Genomic DNA, 25,075 nt, shown 5'->3' with positions numbered 1-25,075 from the left:
AAGCTCAATTTTTTAGTAAACTGGAAAACTAAAGGAATGAAGGAGTATTAACTGTTAGTAGCATGCTAAGCCTACTCTGTGGACACATTAGCATGTCCATATTTTCCAGAATGCATTAATGCCATGGAAGAAAAGATACCATCTCTCTAAAATGCTAAACTCTAAGCTGTAACTTGTAATACAGATCATCTCCCAATTTTCTTCAGGATGAGACTTTTTTTGGTCGTTTATCTTGGCTGCACAGGCATCTACACATTTTAATTCAGGAGTTCAGCTTATCTATCTGATTGCTGAACCTTAATGATTGCATTTGTCTGTGATTTTCCCGTTTTTCTTGGGGAGCTCAGTCTGCCCTGTTTGAAGCAGCAGTAGGCAGGAATTGCAGAAAGGAAATCTCCCTATCGATGAGCATGTTTCACGTGCTACACTCGCGGTAGTCCTGTGTTAGCAATCAGTTTGAAACCAGTCAAGATACGAGTGAGACGATGGTAGCTGTTCACCGAAATGACTTCTTAGATTTGGTTGTTTAGTACTTCAGAACACTTGACAACTTACTTTCCCTTCTGGCCTGAATGTACTTGAAAAGATGAGAGAATGTTTGAAAAGAGGTTGGGTTCAGAGCTCAGCAGTCAGGAGCCTTCGCAACACTGCTTAGGCACGCTTATCATGCAGCAAAATCCTTACACAAAAATTTGTGCCAGCACAGGCGTTATTCTGGGAAACTAGTGTTGTAGCAGTCACAGGTTCAAGATCATGCAGAAGTTAAGTGCTGTTGGGTAAAACTTTCTTTTAAAATCCTAGCTCCTTAATACCTAGGTCAAGTAAAATTTGTCTCAGAAACATTCTTGTTTTCAAGTTGGCTTCGTAGTTTATCGTGTACCTCATTAAAATGCAGGGAGAAGTTTTACCAGTAATTTGCATCTGTGTGGAGTTTAAACTTGACAAACCTGAAAAGCAGGCCTACTTGAATTAAGTATGATTCACACAATTTCCATTTAAAAAAATCGACAATAATAACTGCTTTGCATTTGTGCTCTGCAGGGTGTTTTTCCTTACTAAAAATGCCTCATAAAAGCTATTTGGGCATGATAGAAGTATGTGTAACTATGTAAGAAGAACTGTAATATTATAATACCAGAACAAAGGATGATAAGGTGTTAGCCTGCTGACATCTCAAACAAGTAATCTAATTTTTCATATGGTTGTTGTAAATGTACTGTGGTAAGGAGGAGTATAAGTGTATTTTTGCAGTGTCTGTTTAATTATCTTGTTCAGGGTTCATTGACCCATTTACCACAGCAGTTATTAAAAGTATTATTGTATTTGATGATAGGCATTGTGGAAATTATGTTTCTCTAGAAATTTTGTTTCTAAATTTTTTTTTTTGCAATTAAAAATAGCAGTAATTGAAAGGAACTTCTGGCTTACATAATTTAAGCAGTAATATACTTGTTATCCTATTTTCCTCTTTCAATAGTCAAGTATCTGTTAAATGGAAATCTGAATTTCTGTTTCTGTCCTGTGTGGCAATGCTCTATTAATTGTTGCCTGGGCTGTAGCTGAAGTATAAAATACTCTCCTAGAAACACAGAAATAATTTACCTATCAATCAAATGAACAGCAACAAAAGAGATCCAAAGCTCTTGAATCTTTTAAATCTTTTATGTTTTTATTAAAACAGAGGTTTGTAAACTGCAGAGGGAATATCACCTAATTTTGCTTTCTAGTTATGTGACTTCAAAAATGTAAGAATTCTCTCCAGTTACACACCGTTATCACAACCACGGTGAAAAAGATTGATGATGATGAATGGCCTCCAGATGATTTAGCTGTCCTAGAAAGTTGAAAAAGAGCCTTCTAATTCTCCCTCTTTTCTGGGATGTGTGTTTATTGCTGCTGTTTTTATTTTCATGGGATGATGATTCTTAAGCTTAATTACAAAACAATGTAGTTGAGATTGATTAATTCTAGGATGCTGACAGCTCATCTTGCAGCTGCACCCAGTTAATGTTAGTGTAACCAAAATTCCTGAGTGATGCAATAAGAAAACATCTGAAATCTAGGAAAACCTGTAATTTTGTAAAACAAGTACCAAATACAACTGATAAAAATATATGTATTCGCAGGTTTTTTGTCTACTGAAGAGATTAACTTTATTTGCCAATTTGGAAAATACTGTTTGCATGGAAACCTGCTTATGAGCTGATAACCTGTCCTCTGCTTACATACTGATATAATTTGTGAATTGTTTTACAAGTCTAGAATCAGTGGATGAGACATAGTTGCATAGAAGTAAGTTTATATAATTCCAGCTGTTTCCTTTAAATGGCTATAAGGAGCTGCTTCTGTTTTGCATGTTGGAGGCTTACAGCAAGCAGCATGGAAGTTGGAGGAAGAAAGGGAATGAAAGGAGGGGGTACAGACTGTAATAATACTGTGTTAAACAAAATTATAAAATACAGAAAGTTAACTCAAGTGACTGAGTTGCAGGAGGAAGGAGATGATATGGAATCATTCCCATTTCCTAAAGGTGTTTTTCAGAAGTATAAAACTATAGTGAAGATTCTTTAAAATATCTCTTGAAATTTTGCTTTGGTGGGATAAGTACTATATATGCTATTCCTGTCAGAGCTTACAGTTCATAAAATAAGAACAGTAAAGGGAATGTTTGAATTGTTGGGTTTTTATTATTATTACATTACTTAAAATACAGTGAAGTGGGTCTCAACTGAAGCTATGGATGTGCCAGATTTCTAATAGTGCGCTGCTGCCAGAGTGGAAGGTCATTCTCCTCTGAGCGCTCCTGTTGATTGCATCAATAAAATTCCCTTTCCTTTCTTCCTTTCATTCCCCTCCTCCCCCGAAAAATTGTTTTTGTTCTGAGTTACTGATTTGAATCTATCTGTGGAAAGGTCTGACAAGTGCTGGAGGTTGGTGTGTAAGGGTAGGTCAGCGTAGCCACGGGGAAGCTGGCAGGCAGGACCTGTGTTTGGTGGTGACGAATCAGCTCAGCTGCCTGTGAAGCCACAGTCCAACTGTGAACAGGAGCGGCTGGGACACAGACACGTTTGCTTACCCTGACCTAGCAGAGAGGTGGGAGAGGCATTTGAGAGAGTGGTGACTTAAACTGTCACAGCAAGGCTTGTCAGAGTCAGTCTGCTTAAACCTTAGAGATGTTAGTATACTTAGCTGCTATTTTGCGTTAAGTTCTGACTGCATTTGGGGTGACAATCTTATAACTATCCTAAGCTAAACTTCTACAAAGGATCTTAGTCTGCTGGTAAGATCTCTTAATTATGCTTAGGACTTGCTTTTTGCAAGTCATTTTCCTTAGAGGGGAGTTCTGTGTTTCATTTTCTTATATACAGTTCTTTCCCATGAGAGTTACAGGCTTGCTAGAATGCAGGAGAAGACAAGCTTAGCTGCTCCTTCTGTACAATCTTTTTTGACGTCTGTTAAAGTTGAATTTGCTGAGGTGACCAAAGAGCTTTCTGCCACCAAAAATGCTGGTTTCCCCCTCTCTCCTGCTTCCCTGTGTATTAGTGGTGTGACAGACTGATGGCTCCTTCTGAAGGTCTGGGCTCTGCAGGTGGTGCAGGGAAAGCTGGTTGAGGAGCTTGGAGCAGGACAGTAAGCCTCTTAGAGACAGATCAGTATGTTCTTCCTTGATTTCATGCTGGTAGGAAGCAGTTGCTGTAGTAATGGAGCTTCTTTGTTTATGTGAATATAGAGTAAGGAAAAGCACATGGAAGAGTGATCAACCTATTTATTTAATAGAGCAGTGGTTAGAAGTTTTGAGCTGACCAAGGACTATCCCTGTCAAGATCCTGTTACCTCTTTAAGAGGTGTTCAAAAGAAATACATATTTGCTTTTATGGTTAGTGAGGTTAGGCTGGCTTTTTGAGAATCCTTCTCCTTTGCAAGTTCAGTATGGTTCTTCACCACTTATTTGCAAAATCTTTCACAATTTCTGCTTCCATTATGTATTTTTGGCATTACAGTGAACAGTGGCAGTTCAAAGAAAAAACATGAACTTAAGTTTTGGTGCTCTTTTTTAATTCACTTTTTTTAAAAAAAAAAAGTTGTCTTCTGCACAGAGCATGAGTGCTTATCTTCCAGTTAAGGACAGAAGGTATCTGAACCCTGCAGACATTCAGTCATTGAAAGCAAGGTTGAGCAAATCCTCAGGTGCTGTAGTATAGTGGAGCGGTCCTATATTGCCAGGAAGGTGGTCTAAAAAGTCTCATCTTTTGTCTAGTTTGTGACTTTGTCAAATAATCAGGCAACATAGGCAACATTTGTTAGATTTATTAAAGTTGATTCCTCATGCATCTAAAAAAATCCTTCTTCAGACTAAATCTTATTTGCAATTATAGACAGATGGTAACTGTAAAAAGCAGTGCTTTATTGCTCAATAGCTCTGTTCTTGCCATATTTAGAAATTTAATTTATTAAAAGAAATGGTATGTGTTTGTTTTTTAAAGGCTTGCTGGTACTTAAATTATGGTTTAGTAGTGGAAATGGAATCACTTTCATAGAAAATTAAAGTCAAGTTCACTTACAAAATACCTGTTTGTGTGTGATGTGCAAGGTGACATCGAGGGGGAAATTAACCGTGCTAGATGGACAAGAATAATCCTAATAACCGTACACTGAGTAAAGTGGTTGTCACTGAATGCTGTGAATGTGGGACATCACATGTGGAAGCATACTTCAGGCTGTATTTTATGTATTAGCAATTTACAATTACTTTAGTAGCCAATTTTGTGAACTGTGTGGAGTTGTTTTGGTTTTTTTTCCCCTAACAGTCACTCTTTTTTGGTTTGAGGGGATGAAGATGAAACTAATGAGCCTTATATTGCACATTCCCTATGCAGTTACGATAGCTGAGCCAAATTATATTATGTTTTAGGGACTGAGGTTCTGTTGGCATGCTGATTTTTCAAGCTGATAACTCTTTCAGTTGCTCAGGTAAGTGTGTGCAAATCTGTGGTTTCCACTGAACATCTGAACCAACGTTATTAGGGAGTCAATCAGAAAGAAATCATAGCATGTGAGTATAAAGGAATCTTTATGAACTGATTTGTTGATGTGTCTCACATTCTGCACCATTCTGACATTTTAATGGCATGTTTTAAGTTGGTAATATCTTGTTCTCATGTTCTTTAGTATGCCTGAGATCTTTACACTACTGTAGCTTCTTGCAGCAGGTAGCTAAAGGAAAAAGCAAAAGCAGAGAAAACATACGTCCAGATATATATGTTCAGGCACTTTCTTGTTCTTAAATAAGATGTCATTACAGACTTTCTTGCCTTAGTGTGGCAGAGTTGTGCGAGTTCTGTGTGGATTAAAATTGTCCATTTTGGAGTAGACTTTTGATTTTTAGAATCATGTACAAGTATGGTGATTTACTGCACAAATTTTTTTTCCAAATGTAGGTAGACTAGTGTAAGGGAGTGATTTTGTTTGCTTCTGTAAGTTGTTTAAAAGTGAGTCAATTTACTGATACGGTGAAAGCTGTATTGCAGTTGCAGATGTGGTTCTGTGATTTTCTCTTTTTGGGGATTGGAAAGGAGAGAGGACAATAATGAAAGCAACGTGGGAGGATGAAAGCGGGTCAGAAAAGAGAGAGGGAGTTTCTAATTGAACCAGTGACTTCCAGTGAGAGGGTGTGACTAAATGAAGCAGAGCTTTTTCTGTTGTATTTATGTCAGTATTATTTGATATAGTGCCAAAAATGTATATAGTGCTGTACAGTAGAAGACCTGTTTCAAACACGTAACGCATTCCCTGTGCTGGAGGACTTAAATTCTGTAAGTCTAGGCCGGAGCAGTAGAGGATCGTGAGTACAAAGATGTGATAATGCACAGTTGGTGGCATTCGCCCTGGAGCAGGTGGGTCTTTTTTTTTCTTTTCTTTTCTTGGAGAGAGGTAATGTTTTGTGTATCAATCAAAAACTTACTGGTTTTGTGATTTCAGGGGCTGCTGTGCTCCCTGCTTCCAAAGAGCCACAGTGCAGCTGGACCACCCATCGTTTGCTCTTTGCAGGGGAGAAAAGGACTTGAGGAGTAGGAGAAATGCTAGGCTTGTTCATGTCCCTTAGACATTTTCGATTGGTGAGGTTTTAATTAATTTTATCTCCTTTTGTAGGATGGAGTCAGTAGTATTTCAAAGCAGATTGGCTGAGATTGGCTCTTTGTATATCGTGTGGATATGAAAACTGTATTTATTTTTAAAAATGGATTAGCTTTTTGTTTAACTCCTAATCTTCTGGATAAAGTCTTTATAGCAATATTTATTACAGTAGACAACCTAATGAGAACCAGGGCCTAAATGCTGCTGGCAGGCAAAAGGGAGAGTGAGTTGATGACTGCATGTGACTCTGATGTGTTCATCCAGAATGATGAACCAGCCTGCAGCATGATGGGTGATCTGGAAACTGTCATTTTGCTGACTTCTTGAGCTCTAGAGGATTGTGCTTACGAACACAGTTGCACCTGGAGGGAGCAACAAGGGTGGCAGGTGTAATTTCTTCAGCAGTTTCTGTACCTTAAGTGTGTGATATTATAGAAAGAAAAGAGCCTCTGAAATTTATCTGTATATTTAGTTACATATGTCATATTACATAAATCTATGTATGTTCATAGCAAAAAAACCCCCACACTTCTAAGATACATGTATCACTGGAAAGTAGTGGATCTTCGTAATCTTCAGTGTCTGCTACACCTTTGTTAGAAGTGAACAACGGACACAGGAGTATTTTTATTGAGGAAGTAGCACAGCAACAACTTCTGTGGTTCTGCTAAGTGAAAGGAAATAATAGAAGACCATAGTATGTCTAGGGTATGAGTAGTCTAAAGATTTAAAAACTCCTTTCTCTAACATGCTACACAGATAAAGCCACACTAATTAGGGACTCTGACAGCATAGGTTGGATCATGTTAGTCTGTATGGCATTACGTTACAACAAAAAGAGGAGTGTAAAGATCAGTGGAAGGCGAAGAAAATATACGTGTGGGACATGGAGACGTGGTAGCCTGAGAAGTAAATCTGCTCAGAACTTTTTGAAGAATGAAGACTGTTTGGAATTGTAGGATGAGGAGTGTAGAGTGGCTGAGATAAGAGTTAACTTCATCACCTGTCCTTTCTTTTGACAATGTTTATTTTAGTTCTTTCAGTTTGTATTTGCAGTGGTGCTTGTCCAGTACTGGATGTTACTGGATGTCTCTGTTTCTATTAATGATTAGACCTGTTGATATTGAAGTCATTTTTGTTTTGAAGAAGGTAAAATTTTCCTTCTGAATGTCTTTGTTTTAGCCATTTGTATGGTTCATTTATTCAATATTGTAAGTAATAAGTTATTCATAAGTAATATTAATTGCTTATGTTTACTTCCATCTTAACTGAACTAATATATCCAGTTCTATATCTTTTGCATTAATCTCTTAGAATTTCTGTCCTTCAGGTGTTCTGTTTTTTAAATCATGTATTAAACCTATAGAACATCCCTTTTTTAAGCTGTGCATTTTTACCATTGGCAAGTCATAACAGTGCCCTGTTTTCAACTTCATTTAAAAAATAAAGGATATCAGTGTGGAATAAGATGCAGTTACAGAAATCAAATGCATCAGTTATCTCCAATAGCAAGCAAATATTAAAACTGATGTCAATCAACAGCTACATTAAATATGTATTTCATAGACCAATCATAGCAGAAACTACTGTATGAAATTTTGTGGTCTTTTTAATACCCCAGCTCATGCAGTGTCATAAATGGCCATTTTTTTAATACATAGGCATTCTCTTTGTGTCTGTGAAACCACCAGATGGAATAATGTTTCCTAGTGATAGATGATCTTTTCCCTTGGGAGTTGTGTTCTAAAATGTTTAAGAGAATATGGTTGTGTAGGTGAGTGCACGGAAATATTTTCATCTTGTCTTCATAGAAATCTGTGCACAGGAAAATATACTCACAATAAGACAAAATTCCTGTGTTTTAAAATGTACATTTGCTGCTTTGTTTTACTGTTCATATAATATGTTATTCTAAATGTAGAAATCTGCAAAAACAAAACAAGGCTAATGTGGAGTAGCTGAGTCTTACCGTATGGATTGCAGTATAGTGCTTAACCTGTATGAAATGTTTTTAACAAGTGGAAGATTTAGGGATAGATCCTGAGAACTATTCAGTGTGTCCTGTACATGGGCACTATTGTATATGTGTAAGCATGTTCATGTATGAACCTTCCTCAGTGCTTCTCCAGTTCCTCACTAATTTGTCTGTCGTAAGCAAATTGAAGCTGGAAATCGGCAGAGGATAAAGAGGATTAAAAGAGTCACAGCGTGCCACTTGAATCTCTCTCCTTCGACTTTTCCCAGATGATATCTCTGTTAACGATTGAAAAGGAATATTTTTATATTAATCTCCAAATTTCAAATGTAAACCTAGAAAACCTAGTACTTCACTTTCTTAGATCTTAGGTAGCCTCAGTAGGCCAAGTAAAACCTAGTGAGCTCACATACCGGTGAGCTTGTAGTACACCACATTTAATTGGTGTGTGTGATAACTGATCACATAGTGACTTGAAAAGAACTCTTTGAAAAGTATTTTTGTTTCTTATGGTAGAAGCACTAGACCCTGTTATGACAAGGGTTGTCTTGTGCTAAAGGCTGAACATATATTTGAAAGACTTTATACCTTTCCAGATATGTAGCAGTTGCTTTGAAGTTGAAGGAGAAGGATAAAAACTACCTGTAAATGACTTGTCTTATTTTAATTTCTTTCTTTAAAAGGCTTTTGTCTTGCTGTCCAACCATAAACTATTCACATTATTTCACAAGTTTCATGTCTATGTAAGAGGTCTAGGAGAGGGTTACATCTGACTGTTGACTGTTTTTAGAACTGGGATTAAGTGAAGCACAGAGATTTCTTTTGCTACATTCCTAATTATGATATACCTGCAGCAGTAAAAATGGCAACATTTCTTCCTCCCCAATCCTATCAGACTTAATGGCTTGTGGGATACCAACTATTTGGTAGAAATTAGAAACGTTGGAACTGAACATCAACCTCTCACCAAACTTCATTTTCACCTTATGTTATTGGAGAGCAGAGGTTGGAATTTCTTATGTTCTTTCTTTCTGAATTGCATAATGTATTCTGAAACTTCTCTAGAGATTATATAAAAATCTGAAAGTCTTTTCATTAGACTCCTCCTGTTTTAAGCATTGTTTCTTTCAGACCTTCTCTGAGAAAGTAAAAACTTTCTTTAGTCGCTGTACTCTGTATTTAATTTAGTGTTCTTAATCATCTCTATCCACTAGTAAGCCTATGCAACGCACACTGTATTTATCTCAAAACCTATTTATTTGACAGCTTTGTTTAATGCAAGTGGGACTTGCCACTTAATCAGTCTCTGGGTCTTACACTGCCCTGGATTAGTGATTACCATATCTTATTTCTGACAGTGTTGAGAGGTTTGTGCTTCAGGCAAAGGAGCTGGAATGATTGCACTAAACAGTTATGGGATAACTTCCTTCCAGGGAAGTTTCCTTCTGCACACTTGTCTGGAGATCGTTTCCAGAATTATATTGAAGTACTACAGTCATCTCTTGTAGCTTATTAAAGAGTTCCTCTGATGTGTTCTATGGCAAGTACTGTGATACGTGTCATCATATAACTGGACTAATAAAGAGTTTATTTTGTTATTCAGGAAAAATATTAGGCGCTTGTTAGATCAGTCAGAAGCACCGACGACTGTGTAGGTCCAGTTGGAAATGATTTGACAGTCAGACGTTTGGGAGTGAAACTTTTCCAACGAACAGCCACCCTGTACCTTTTAAAGATCCAGCACTTATTTCCTGTGTGGAAAGCATGCATTTTTTCTTTAGTTTTCTCATTGTACTGGGTCTGGCTGGGATAGAGTTAATCTTCTTCATAGCAGCTGGTATGGTGCTGTGTTCTGCATGACCAAAACAGTGTTGATAACACACTAACGTTTTAGCTCTTGCTGAACAGTGTTTGCACAGTGTCAAGGCCTTCTCTGTTTCTCATTCTGTCCTGTGTCTGTCCCCCGCAGTGATTGGGGTGTGCACAAGATGTTGGGAGGGGACACAACCAGACAGATGGCCCAAACTAACCACAGATACTCCATGCCATTTAGTGGCGTGCTCAGCAATAAAATGGAGAGGAAGGGGGATTAGAGAGCTTACCTAGCTTTTGCTTGGGAGCTGTCTGGGCATAGATCTGCCTGTGGGAGGTGGTGAGCAATTGGCTTTTGTTTTGTTTCTCTCTTCTTCTGCTTCTCCTTTGTTTGTTAAACAATTTTTGTATCAACCTACAACTTTTCTTGCTTTTTACTCATCCTTTTCTTTTCACCTGTCCCATGTCGGGGAGAAGTAAGTGACTGTGTGGTGCTTAACTGCCTGCTGGGCTTAGTCCTCAACACTCATGATGATCTTCTGCTTGCATAAGGCAAAAGGAAAAAAAGAGAACTCTACTCTGATCTCAACACATGGATATCTACTATAATATGTTTTTGGATTCTTTAGGGTAAGGCAAGTATTTTTGCTTTTATTTTCAATGTTGAAATCTTTAAGACACTATGAAAACTTAAGGTGCAAAAAAATGATTGTCAGAGAAAACAGCAACTGTAGTGTATTTTTACTAGTCTTTGTATATTCTGGAGTTAAATCAGAATGTTTTGCCTTGCCACAGGCTTTTCTGGTGCCTCATCTCCTCCAGTAATGTTCTCAGGCACTTTCTTCTCACCTACCAAGTCTTACTTTGCCACTCATGTCTTCCCATTCTCAGTCCTCACTTACCCTGCTATTCCCCTTATCTTGGCCTCTCCAACATGCTTGCTTTCTGCTTAGCTGTTATTCCTACTGTGTTCAAATTTGACAACTCCCTTTTGGTTTTTGCCTCTCTGGAGAGCATTCTTTACAGAAAGATCCACGCTATTACTACTAGATGCCAAGAATTGTGTCAGTGTATAGGGCAAGTGAAGATAGAATTCTTAAGGCAAATTGCTGAAGTTTGCCTCTGTTTAAAAGTTGTGGAAATATATTTTTTTAAGGCTTCTGTGCTCTGTAAATAAAGGTGAATGGACTTTCTCAGGGACTGTAAAAAGGATGTTCTTGGCTGAAGGTCAACACCGGAGGAGTTTGAAGTTCATATACCAGACAGGAGGATGCTAGAGCAGTTTAGTGACGACAGATTTTCAAAGTTGAGGATGGGACAGCATTTTTTTTTTAATAATAATTGTCCTTGCAAATGGCAAAACTGTCTTGCTTCATTTTATTTTATATATTTTTCCTTCCAAAGTTGACTTGACACATAGAACCATTGAAAAAAAAAATTCAGCCAAAACATTTATCTTCAGAAAGTGATACCTTATAACTGAAAAAATGTTTGATAGTTTTAGTAGAGGCATATAATAACTGATGTATTTTCTTTGCCTTTGAGCTGCTTTGAAGATACTGGAAACAGTGGAAATTCGTACTCCTGCAGCCATAGAAAACTATGGTATTGCATGTATTATATCTGAGCTAGAAATTCCAAATAGGATTTGGCATTCTGATATTTTCTGAAAACATTCTGAAACTTACTCTATATATTGTGTCGTGTGTTTACCTAACCTGAGAATATTAAAAGTTTGAGCAAAACTAGTTAATGTACTTGTGAGATTAATATTAGTGCACTTGTTCATTTCCATTGTTACTTGAGGGGCAATAAAGACGTAAAAAGAAAGAGTAAGTTCACTTCCTATTCTGTGAATGGGGAAAAGAAGATGGATTAAAAGTTTGAGTCACAAACTGGGACATGCTAAATTAAAAGGATGGACTTGAAGAATGATTTGGGGCATGATGTAGGAGAAAAGCTATTATTACAGTGCAAAATGTAATTAATGTGAAATTAATATATGCAAAGCATCAGAAGTAAAATGTAAAAATACATTAAATAATAGAATACAGGTGGTTGGAGAAAATACAGAACTGGGAAAAAAAAATTAGTGGAACAAGTATAATTTGCTGCAACAGCAAGTAATTATGGTGTGACTAATGCTCACACTCATGCTTGCAGTGCAGTGTGTTGTGGAAATACTAATAAAATACAGTTTGCACTGAATTAGTTTTGTGAATTGAAACAATAACTTGACTGTATGTCGACAATTCAATACAGTACACCTGAAACAGCACTTAGTCCTGGATAGTAAAATAAGAAAAACAGGAAAGGAAAGGAAGATGATGAGCATTCAGGTATGATGCTATATACCTGATCATTAGGATTTCAAATTATATATATTTAACTTGTTTAGTAACCACTGTAGGAATAGAACTATGATACATTTTTAGTTTCCTCTCCTGTATATTTTTGTTATCCATCAATCTGCATATTTTCAAGATGTAAACAAAGAGGAGTAATAGAAATACTGACTATAAAAAGAAATTCCAAAACACCAAAATCCAGGAAAAACCTATGCAAGAAGAATGTTGCAGTCTCAGTCATGTCTAACAGGTAACCTTGAAATGTCTGAACTGGCTCATTTTTCAACATGCCAGTCAAATACAAAAGTTTGAAATAACAGCAATCATAGCTTGTACAATGTCTGTCATGTAGTACAAAACCATAGGTAATGTTTCTTGCACTTTCAAAGGAACTGTCTTAACGTCAGAAAAATTAAAATGCCTCATTTCTTCTGCATGGTAGTTACTGATATTTTTTTGTACTTCAGGTTGCATTGTCAATACAGGTATCTGCATCAAGTTGCAAATGTATGGAAAGTATAAGCCAGATAAACCATTAAATTAAATACATGTGATACTTTTTTTAAAAATTTTCATGTCTTGTTTGTATATCTTGACTTTTGCAATGTGACTGAAAATCTGGCATCCTGGATGGAGTTCCTGCTTTGGAATATCTCTGGTTCGTAGGAGTGTACACACCGGACTGTACAGGCTAGTTATCAGTAATGGATGATCAAGGAAAGAATATGAAAGACAAGGGAAATGTAGACTGTTTGTTGGGGTTTTTTTGTTTCTTTGTTTGGTTTTTTTTTTTTCCCCCCTTGTGGTAACTTCTTTGCTGCTGGTAGAAAATGGTTTAGGTTTTCCTGAGAACAAGGTTGTAAAAAATAGGTCACCATGCTTTATAGAAGCTAATGGAGTTCTCTACCAGAGTTTTGTTTAATCTTTTGAGTTCATTTGTGCTTTCAGCCTGCACAATATCCTCTAGCTATATGTTTCACAACTTAGTCATAACAGTGTTTGTAGAACAAGGAAATTTTTTTTTATTCTGTAATAAAATTTTCGGGTATTAGATACATGTCCTAATTCCTGTGTTTGCGAGAGATGGAGAATAACCATCTCCTTTTCACATTTTGCTTATCTTTTTAGTCTCTTACGTCTTCGCCTCCATTTGTCACTGTTTTCTCGTGCTCTCACTAAAGGCTAAAGTATTTTAGCCAATGGTATATGAAAACGGTTGATCATCCATATTTTGTGGTATCTTTTATTACTCTGAAATAACTTTTTTCCACTATTTTCAGTGAACTTTAGGCAGTTTTCAGAATTGTGAGTGCGCAGCAGAATAATGGTATAACATAGTAATGTTTGTGTTTCCTATTCCATTCATGAATTCCTAATCATTCTTGAATTCTAAACTTCTCTGACTATTGCTGTTGAGCTAGGGCGGGTTTTTACTGGATGTGTAAGACTGCAAAGTCAGTCAACCTTATTTATGTATGTATTGGTGACTCATTGAAATAATTTGATTTATAGCATTCCTGTACAAATCACATTAATTTTTTCTAAAAGACAGTTTTCTCTGAAACTATCTACTACTCTAAGTAGTTTGTAGGTGAAATGTTAGAGTTCTTAGTTCTGATCAACATTTGTGGGATCTTTGAAATGATGTGAGGTGGTACAGGAAATTGCTATTGGTTAATACCAAAGCTAGGATACATAACCATGAGTCATCAGTCAAGATAACATTATTGAGGAAAAAGTGGCTGAATTTGAGACAGTAAAAAAAAAATTACTGTAAGTAAATATGTGTATGTAGTTTCTTCCTATTCTACCTCTCCCTCTAATGCATATTGAAAGAATAATAAAAGATCTACTGAATTTAGTTTGTGTTATCTCTTTGGAAGGTTCATGTTGCCAAGGGTGGCGTTCATATGTGCTCACAAGCTGATTACAGTGTGGTCATTAACTTAATTTTGGACAGAGGAAGGTAGGGAAAGCTGGCATGTGATTTATAAAGGTACTGCACTGAGCATCAGATGATCAGTTTATGCTGTGCACCCATCTGCAGAATGATTCAGTGCTTTAGCTGTGCTTCTGAAGAATGGGCATTTTGGTACTTTTTCCTGTGCTGTGTGTTTAGGATTTGACTGAAGGAAAAGATGGGGTTTATTTCTTTAAGTAATTGCAACTGTTTTGTGTAGATGCCTTGTTAATAAAGCTCTTTTTAGGCAGTGATAAGTGTACATTGCAAGGGGAAGGCATCTGCTGCACTCAAGAGTTCTGCATGGGTAGATGTTGACTTAGGGGTGTATAAGATTTTGTCTGGGACGGGGTTTTTTTTTGTGTTAATGCACTTTCTGATACACTAGTGCCCTCATCTTGGTTTGGATCTGTTGACCACAGTACAAGCAAATGTGGTATGTGTAACACCTCCTTTGCTGTGAAATAGGCATCTCTTATTTTTTTTTAATAGTGAATTAAAATATGCAGAGGAATTGAAACAAAGACTGTAGTTCTACTTAAAATCAGGGAGCTAATCTATAGGTATGTTGTTTGTCTTCAGAGTATTGCTTAAAGGTAATCTGTTGTCTAGTCAGTGAGTCACAGACAGATGAATCCTCTGCCAGATGATCCTAGGTCTTCAAGAGAGAACAGAAGCTGCATAGATAGTATGGGGGGTGAGGGCTGGGGTGCACACGCTGACTCGCGCTGTTACCCAGGGAAAATCAGAGACACAGGGCATGCTCAGAAGATGAAGCTAGGCAGGTCCTGAGAAGATAAGTGGTAGAAGCAGAAAGACTTTGAGATATAACTTCCCAGCTGCCAGACTGCAAAGCTGTTTGGGTTTTCTAGTTACTTTTCTGCGTTACAAATACGACAATGCAGTGATAGATACCATGGAGAAAAATATAAATGAAGTATGCGTCCAATAGACCTTGAAAATTAAAATATATAAAAACAAATCTTGCAGCAAGAATTTTAGTTTCATTGTCTCATTTAAAGTTAAAATAAAGCCAAACAAGCGAACAGTGTACTAACAACAAAGTAAAAGTGAAAGGAACTTCTGCCTGGCTGGAAAAATGAATTTTTTAAACTAAAAAAAAAAAAAAAATTCTTGTTTATTCAGTTCTGTAGAGTGGACTACAAGTACTTTAGAAGACTAATTTCTGAAGTCTTGAAAAGTAATTTCAAAATTTGCTGAATGTTCTTGTCACTGTCTTTTCAGGAGAGTCCTATTCTGCTCAACTTGCATAAATGGCAATAGCTATGTATTTTTACTTTGTATGTTTCTAGAATTATTCAAATGATATTGGAATGTATCAGATCATTCCACCACCAGTTGCTGTAGAGTTCAGGACAGATCCCCTGCACAAACAGGGGAATTTTTTGTCACATCAGTTAATTATCAAGTTCCTGTTGTCCTAGGGAGCCTCCAAGACTGTTGTAGGGCAATATTAGGAGAGGGTTTTTCTCACTGTCCAGGAAGCATAAAGGGAAAGATATGCCCGCTTATCAGAGTTTGGCAAGTCATAGAGGTATTTGTGAACACTGGCAGCAGAAGCACAGTCTCTAATGCCTCAGTTTACTTTTAGATAGAAAGGTGTTAAGCTAAGCCCACTTTTCTTTTTTTTTTTTTTTTTCTTTTGTTTTTTTGGTCATCATTTTAGCTTGTGGTTGTACTTCCTTACCAGATTGAGCAGATGTACATTGCTGAGTACAACCTTGCTTTTTTCAGGTCTCTTACCTGACCATTTTGGTTTAATCTGAGGATGTTTTTGTTAATGAAAATGTTTCTGTCCTGTGTAAATTCAGTGTCTTACGTAAATACAGACTTTTGTGAAAAGTCGTAACCTAGTGTAAAGAGTGTATTCTCTTTCAAGAACAGTGTTAAAGCACTGAAAGAAATACAGCTGTTTCAAAACACTTTATGGCTAAAAAACGTTAAGTGTATTGCAGGGTATTTCTGGATCATGCTTGGCCACATTCCACAAGAAAGACTTTTCTTAAAAATCTGTACTGGCACGTATGAAGTAATTGTCATCCTTTTTGTAAGAAGTCATTAAGGAAAAACGGATTTCTGAGAAATTGTCCTCATGGGAAGCATTCACTGTGATTTGTCAACTGAGAGATAAGTCTTAATTTCTGTATGTTGATAATATTTCTTTATGTTGATAATAACTCCTTGTTGTTGGCACTTCTGGTCAATGCTGTGGCAAAGATCTGGTTATTTACATACTTGTGATATCTGAACTTTTCAAAAGCAATTCAGAGGGAAAGTGAATGTGGCTTTAGCAAAGAAAGTTATCTGGTGTTCCAAATTTAAAAAGCCTCTGCTATTGTGGGAAAAGCTGTTGCAAGGAAATGGTTAGTATTTTAATAGTAATCTATTTAGGAAATTACAAAGAAAAGACACTAAATTCCAATACATTTTGAAAATTGTAAAATTGAGATAATATTTCCCTGTGAAATTATGACTAAACACTTTTGGTTTAAATTAGCAACTTCTTCTTTTTTCAGGAAATTTGGAGAGCGACCTCAACCAAAACGGCTCACCAGGTAAGCATTAAGGATATTCTGGTTTTAACCATTTTCTAAAATTACCTTTTCATTCTCAGAAGGATTTCTAAGTTAAAAAATTGTGGCTTGCTAATCCTAGAATTTTAAATGTGAAAGCTTTTCAGTTATTGTGTGCAATCAGCAGTCAAAAGTAAAATTTTGAACAGAGTGGCTTGTGTTTATTATGATACTCAAAATGCCTTTTTAGAAATGGTATTGACTTCACGTATCAGTTATTGTAGATTATTCAGTAGGATGTGAATCTGCTTAGTTTTAAATCACTAGGAAGTAGTCAGATTTCTTGGGTAAAAGTGTCTTGTGAGGTCATGTAAAATAACACTTTTTACTGCAAAAATTTAGCTGTTATCTTTCCCTACTGCATGACAGTAGTAACAGTAAAATGAACACAGTGCCGTCAAGGAGTGATCTTAACCAATTTTTGGTGAAATGTAAGCAGTCAGAGATAGCATCAAATAGGACCATCAAGTCAATCCATTCTGGAAAGTGTTTAGAGCAACTAGAGTACCTGCCTGATTTGCTCCTGGTCTGCCTCAGAAGTATTTGTACTAGAAGCTGTTAAGTAGAGACGTGAAGGTTGGGCACTGTCTTGGGCAGAGCGACCATGAAATGGTAGAATTCTCTATTCTTGGAGATGTCAGAAGGATGACTAGCAGAACGGCTATCCTGAACTTCAAGAGGGCGGACTTTGACTTGTTCAGGACGCTTGTTGTGAGGGTCCCTTGGGAGTCACTCCTTAAGGGTAAAGGGGTCCAGGAAGCCTGGATGCTCCTCAAGATGGAGATCTGAAAGGCACAAGAACAGGCTGTTCCTGAATGCCGTAAGGCGAGCCATAGGGGAAGAAGACCGGTGTGGATGAACCGGGAACTATTGTTGAGGCTCCGGAAGAAAAAGAGAGTCTATGTCCTCTCGAAGAAGGGACAGGCTACTTGGGGAGATTACAAAGAAGTTTTTAAGGTATGCAGGGAGGAAGTTAGGAAGGCAAAAGCTCAGCATGAACTCAGATTGGCCACTGCAGTAAAAGAGAACAAGAAATCCTTTTACAAATGTATCAGTTGTAAGAGAAGACATAAGGAGAATTTACACCCTTTACTTGATGCAGCGGGGAATGTGACCACTGAGGATAAGGAGAAGGCTGAGTTCCCAATGCCTTCTTTACTTCTGCCTTTAATAGACTGTCGTAGTTCAGCCCCAACGGGGACCAGACTACGCAGTCTCTCTCTCACTCCCCCCACTCTCCGAGAGAATAGGAGGAGATTTGACAAACAAAAGAAAACCAGGGAAAAAAAAAAAAAAACAAACACGCGGGTTGAGATTGAACAAAAAGTAAATTTAACAGTAATGACAGAAAAAAACAAGAGAGTGATGGAACACAAATACAGTATAATAGCTCACAACAGATCTCCACATCCAGTCTCTTCCCACTAGCAGGGCCTCCCTTCAGCACCCTCCTCACTTATATACTGAGCATGATGTCAGATGGGATGGAATAGCCCTTTGGCTAATTTGGGTAAATTAACCCCAGCTGTTAGCTAATTAGTTAACTATCCCAGCCATAGGGGCTACCAGCTTCAGTTCTCCACCCAGCTCAGGTAAATATTAACTCTGTCCTGGCCAGAACCAGGACATAGGCAGATCAGTTATCCTCAGGGCACTTTATGCCCTAATCTGGAAGTCTGGGATGCCAGGCCGAATACACCCCCTGTGCTACAGGTGGAGACAGTTAGAGAGCTCCTTCTCCATCTGGACTGCCACAAGTCCATGGGACCGGACGGGCTCCATCCTAGGGTGCTAAGGGAGTTGGTGGGGGTGATTGCCCAGCTGCTCTCAGCCATCTACCAGCGGTCCTGGTTATCTGGGGAGGTCCCGGAGGATTGGAGGCTTGCCGATGTGACTCCCATCTACAAGAAGGGCCGTAAGGAGGATCCAGGGAACTACAGGCCTGTCAGCCTGACCTCAGTACCCGGGAAAGTTATGGAGCAAATCATCTTGGGTGAGATCACTCGGCATATGAGTGGCATCCAGGGGATCAGGCCCAGCCAGCACGGGTTCACGAAAGGCAGGTTGTGCTTGACCAACCTCATTTCCTTTTACGACTGGGTGACCAGACTGGTGGATGAGGGAAAGGCTGTTGATGTGGTCTACCTGGACTTCAGCAAAGCCTTTGACACGGTCCCTCACAGTATTCTCCTAGGGAAACTGGCTGCCCATGGACTGGGTAGGTATACCCTTCTTTGGATAAAGAACTGGCTAGGGAGCCGTGCCCAGCGGGTAGTAGTTAATGGAGTCAAGTCCAGCTGGCAGCCTGTTACAAGTGGTGTCCCCCAGGGGTTGGTACTTGGGCCCATCTTGTTCAATATCTTTATTGATGACCTAGACGAGGGGATTGAGTGTACCCTCAGTAAGTTTGCAGATGACACCAAGTTGGGTGGTGGTGTTGATCTGCCTGAGGGTAGGGAGGCCCTTCAGAGGGATCTGGATAGGCTGGATCGCTGGGCTGAGCTGAATGGGATGAGGTTTAACAAGGCCAAGTGTCGGGTCCTGCATTTTGGCCACAATAACCCCATGCAGCGCTACAGGCTCGGAGCTGAGTGGCTAGAGGACTGTGAAGAGGAAAGGGACCTGGGGATGTTGGTTGATGCTCAGCTGAACATGAGCCGATAGTGTGCCCAGGTGGCCAAGAGGGCCAACAACATCCTGGCCTGCATTAGAAATAGTGTGGCCAGCAGGAGCAGGGAGGTAATCATCCCCCTGTATTCGGCGCTGGTGAGGCCGCATCTCGAGTATTGTGTTCAGTTTTGGGCCCCTCACTACAAGAAAGACATTGAAGCCCTGGAACGTGTCCAGAGAAGGGCAACAAAGCTGGTGAGGGGTCTGGAGCACAAGTCTTATGAGGAGCGGCTGAGAGAGTTGGGATTGTTTAGTCTGGAGAAGAGGAGGCTCAGGGGAGACCTCATTGCACTCTATAGCTTCCTGAAGGCAGGTTGTGATGAGCAGGGGTTTGGCCTCTTCTTCCAGGCAACAAGCAGGACCCGAGGAAATGGCCACAAGTTGTACCAGAGGAGGTTTAGATTGGACTTGAGAAAAAACTTTTTCTCTCAAAGAGTGGTAAGGCACTGGAACGGCCTGCCCAGGGAGGTGGTGGAGTCTCCGTCCCTGGCAGTGTTCAAGAGGCGACTTGATGAGGAGCTACAAGATGTGGTTTAGTAGCTGTGGCAGCAATGGTAGTGGGAAGACGGTTGGACTAGATGATCTTATAGGTCCCATCCAACCATGTGATTCTATGATTCTAAGTAGTCTCCGTTTTTTTCAAACAGTTGCAACACAGTCTATGCAAATATTTATTATTCTGTGTCACAAACTATGCCGATTATAAGCAGCTACTCAGTTTAAAATCCACTGTTTGCTTGAAGCACAAAAGATGTGCAATTTTTTTATGATTTTGTGTGGTAATAGTGCTGTGTAAAACCATGGAAACCCATTGTCAGTCTGGCCTACTTCTGTTTTGAATGAAATTATGATGCCTCACGTAAAGCACTGTGGGGTAGGCATTCACATTTTGTTGGGGATATCTGTCTCATTGTATTTCTGGATAAGCTTCAGGTTAGCTTCAGTCATTGTGAAACTTCATTTCAATGCAAAATTGATCTATACTGACTTATAAGTAATTGAACAAACATTGCTGTTTCCTGTTGGCCTACCTGTTTTCAGGGGTATTTAATGATGCTGAGTTTTCAGTAATGAACTGTTTTCCATCAGTAACACCTGTTAGTATCACTCTGAAGTTAGTGATGGAATTTATCCTCTATAATTTCAAAAGAACAACAAAAATAATGACTCTTCACTGTAGGGTCATTATTTTAACTGAGTTGTCTATTAACTATAGTGTCTAAATTTCATATGCAGGATTTTAGCTACTAGATGTGCCAGGTACTCTTCCTTGTGAGTACAGAGTAGGCACCTGGGAACTGTTAGCCGTCCTTCAAAGCAGTAGCTTGTAAACCTTTTCTGTACTGATAGAAGCTGGAAGCAAGCAACCTAACTTTTTTCCTCTGAAGTGAAAAATGCCAAAATGGAAAAACCATCACACAAATTTTTAAGAATGTAATTTGTTTGTCATGCTAAAAAATGTATCTGTAAACTGTTAAAGGTCTTTAGATCAATTATTGGAAAATTACTCTGCTTTTTTATGTAAAAGCAGTCCTGTTTGTCTAATAATCTATTCATTATCGTGCAAGCTCCAGCAGAACAACACTACTTTGTTCATACTGTGCTAGTTGTTTTTAAATGTAAGCTGTAGTAGTACTACCTTCATAGAGAGTTTTAAGATTTAATTATTAAAAATATCATGCAAGAAAAGCAATGCTTATGTGTTTCCTTTATCAGTGGGAGGGGCTGGAGGGGAACATTCTTAGTTCTCCTAGGAGCTTGGATTGTAGAAGTCCAGTGCAGCAACGGACCAGTAGAAAAAGCAGGATTTCTTCCTCATACAGTGCTAAATAAACATTAGATAGGACCTAGTGTTTTTGTGTGTGGGTTGCTGGTTTTGAGTGGGTTTTTTTTAGTGGTAGTCAAGTCAAAAGTTTTTATTATGACATGTTCTTAATTTAGTATGACAGTACTCTTAATAGAGTATTTAAAATTGTCAGCTAAAAAGTTTTTTAACCACCTAAATGCAGCTAATATGTATCATAATGAAATGTATAATGATAATTTCACAGTGAATTATGTTTTGTGGTTTAAAATATATTCTTAAATAATGGTTGTAAATAAAGTAAGTCTGTGCACCTTGACAGAGTTCTTCCATCTGTGCTTTCATGGATAAACATCGGTTTTCCCAATGTCAAATGTAAATAGATCAGGTTAGTCCAAATTTAAAACAGTAATTCAAATACTATAGCCCTCTGTTTACACGGAAAATCTAGCACATGGATTACTGTCTTATGCAGGCATGACAAATGCAAGAATTTACAAAATATCATTAGCAAAGCTGGATTGTTGTTGTCCAACACCCCACCCCCCCCCCTCCTTGCTTTCCTGTTTGAAGCTGTATTTGGGGATTTCTTCTAGCAAAGGTCTTGTCAACAAAATAGTGCTTTTTATCTTCCATCTTTTTTCACTGGAAATGTTTACTTTTCTAGATCTGTCCAAAGGGAATTCGACAAGTTGGGTGCAGTTCACAACCAGAACTAAAAAGCCCAACACAAAGCATCCCTCATCTGTAGGATTTTATCTCTTCATATAACTTTCTGTTAAATTCATAATTTATTTCTCTCGTTGATGACTTTGAAGGTGAGTGCATTAGTGGGCATTCAACCTGCAAAAGCTCCTCCAGAGACTTAAAATTGTTCCTGTCAGCACTCCGATGCAGCTAAACCCTAGGGTGTTGAGTTTGGCATGCTGCTTAATGAGCAGTTAGATTATTATACAGAAGAATTATAGGGTGTATTGTTCTCTTACTTCTCTCAAGGAGTTGCTGTTGATGTGTTTGAGGTAATTATAGCTTTTGTATGACGTCTGTCATTACAGTCATGATGAACAACAGAAATTTTTTTTTTTTTTTACCTGATTGTATTCAGGAACTAGAGAGTTCCTCTAGAAAACTACATGAAACAATAGGCTGAAGAATTTAACTCTTTTCTTAGCATCTTCACAATCAAAAGAAAACTTTTACATAAACATTGTGTTGATTTAGTTAATGGTTTAAACAGAATTTCAGAACAATTTGTCATTGTCATGGCAGACTAAATTGGTTAAGGAGACAATATTGAATTAATAAAGTGTGTTATAACCAAATATTTGTGGCACGATGCTTTATAAAATCAGGCTTTGAACATGGTGTAGTGATTGGCACTGGTATGATTTTACATCACAAACATCTTTTTTTCTGGAAAATATAGTAATTGTAAATGACTACAGACCCTTACTGCTATCTTCCTGCAAGATAGTTGCTTCTTTTTATTGTGTGAGTGTCTTAAAAACCAAAACAAACTCATCTTGACCCTATTAATGGTTGTTTTTTTAAATTTCCAGTGTTTGGGGGTTTTTTTGTCTTAAAGTTGTCTTTAGATTATTATAGTTATAAACAAAACCAAAAGAACTTTCAAAGCTTATTTTGTCCTTCAATTTTTAGGGAAGCAATGCGAAATTACCTGAAGGAGCGAGGTGATCAGACAGTGCTAATACTCCATGCGAAAGTTGCACAGAAATCGTATGGAAATGAAAAAAGGTAAGTCGCTGTTCTTTCCTGGCTTCCCTCTACAGCTCCCAGCTAGGGAAACTATAATGTGTAGTCTGCTATGGAGTACATTGCAGAATTCCTCGGATTGTCCTATAGCCTGAAGAAACACAAACTAAAATGTGTTCTCATAAATCACTTAATTATGTAACAAATGCTGCAAACCTGTGGCATTCAATGTAGTGATGCCTGTTTTTTAACAGGTTCTCTCTCTGGATGAAGTTTTTCTTCCATTGAACTAAAATGGCTCTAATTGTAAACCTTCTATTTTAAGTCTGGAATGGACAAGGTGATTAATGACAACTAGTTGTAGAGGAGTGTTTTCCTGAATAATTTCAAATTAATATGTCATTGCTAGCCTCAATAAGATACTTTTCTGAATCAGATCTGTAATAGCTTTAAAAAGGACAGGTTAACCATAACCATGTTATGATAAATACTATCTTGTAAAAATCAAATACAGTACAAATTACAGTAATAGGTAGTTTTCTAAGGGAGAGGATCTACAGGAAGATGTGAGGATGAATGCTTTTTTGGCAAAGGTGAATTTCCTGTGGTCTTCTCCATGTGATGCTTTTATTGCATGACTAGTAGAAGCGAATAGGATGGTCCTTCATATGCAGATTTCGAGTAATCTCATGATGAAATAGTTTTCTTTGAGTATAAATTATACTTTGCTGCCTTAAATTTCACTAAAATAAATACTGCAGTATTTGGTTAATTTTCAGATACTTTGTGTTATTAGTACTTATTCACCACAACAGAACACACGTTCACCACAAAAGAACACACATTCAGCACATTAATGGTTTTGAAGTTTTAGCCTTTCTTCTGCCACTATTGTGTAAGTTCTGTTACATCATTGTTTTTTTTACAGCTCAGGTTTGCGATTTTTATGTATTTGTGTATGAAAGTGTTAGAAAACAGGAATGTTAAAATTAAGCCTGCAAAGTTCTTAGTTCAATCTAAGACCAATCTAAATCACACTTTGTGATGTCTGTGAATCGCAGAGATGCAGGTTGTATTTTCAACTGTTCTTCAGTATTCTGTCTGAGTACTTATCTTTCAATAAGTTAGCCAGCATCTCAAGTCCTTTCTTTTGGGCAGCGTACAGGTTCTACAGCTCCATGGAATTGTTTACTCAAAGTGCTTTTTAGATCTTTCTGAAATTCTTGATGAGAATGAAATGGGAAGTCAGTGAAAGAGGAAGGAGGAAGGGCATGGAAGCAGACAAGTTTGCTGTGTATCTGCTGTATAACTATACAGTCCTCTTGCTCACTGCCACGCTTAAATGCAAAAGGATTGCAGTGCAAGGCCTTACTAACAATAAATGATAACTTTAACCCTTTGCAGGAAACTCAACCACCAAAAAGATTTATTATGACAATACAGGAACCTCTTGTTATTTTCTCAGATTGTATTGTCATTCAGGAGTTGCACAGTTAACTCATCGCTGCAGATGAGTTAAGCAAGTAACTCCCCAAAAATGAGGGCTGTGCCTGCAGATAAGAAAATGACTTTCTAAACAGTGTATCTGTAACTTCAGTCAGTTTGTTCTCCTGGGGTTAGAACAGTTCGTGAGAGCAGGAACATTTTGCAAAGTTGTCCTGTATGTCATTATTTTGGTAAACAAATTGCATCAAAAGAAGGGAGAAAATAAAAAGATAAAGTATATAATTTTGATTATTAAAAGTTGCATTAGTTTGGAAAACTTTCATAAGTATTCTGAAGAACTGAAGGCAAAGCTTCAAATTGTTATTTGCTAACAGTTTCTTAAAGCTCCTGTATGCATTTCGTAGCATTGCCATAATTCCTGTTGCCTTGCATATAGGTGTATAAGTCACTTGCTGCTGTTAATGTTGCTGTGGCACATACATTACCTAAGTATTGGTAGTGTTTGGTAAACAGTTATTGGTTTCTCACTGCTTGAAATGATTGCTAACTGGAATTAGGCATTCTTTTACCACTTCAGATTTTGTGAGGTGCAATTCAGTTGCCTACCTCAGCACAACT

General features: G+C 37.9%; 1 protein-coding gene across 5 annotated transcripts in view; it reads left to right on the top strand.

Moving 5' to 3' along the window:
- RBPJ (recombination signal binding protein for immunoglobulin kappa J region) overlaps positions 1 to 25,075 on the top strand; it is a 64,099-nt gene that overhangs the window by 15,741 nt on the left and 23,283 nt on the right. For 4 of the 5 annotated variants that reach the window (XM_086746284.1, XM_086746285.1, XM_086746286.1 and 1 more), the window contains exons 2-3: positions 16,768 to 16,806; positions 22,958 to 23,053. In XM_086746284.1, the coding sequence (XP_086602410.1) occupies positions 16,768 to 16,806; positions 22,958 to 23,053 (135 nt within the window). Of the gene's footprint in view, positions 1 to 4,933; positions 4,972 to 16,767; positions 16,807 to 22,957; positions 23,054 to 25,075 lie in introns of those variants that run through there. The other variant, XM_086746282.1, reaches the window with a different exon arrangement.

This window comes from Chlamydotis macqueenii, chromosome 4 (genome assembly GCF_036417535.1).
Source record: "Chlamydotis macqueenii isolate bChlMac1 chromosome 4, bChlMac1.mat, whole genome shotgun sequence".
NCBI lineage: Eukaryota > Metazoa > Chordata > Aves > Otidiformes > Otididae > Chlamydotis > Chlamydotis macqueenii.
Note: the sequence above shows the minus strand (reverse complement) of the source record. Positions and strands in the feature narration are given on the sequence as shown.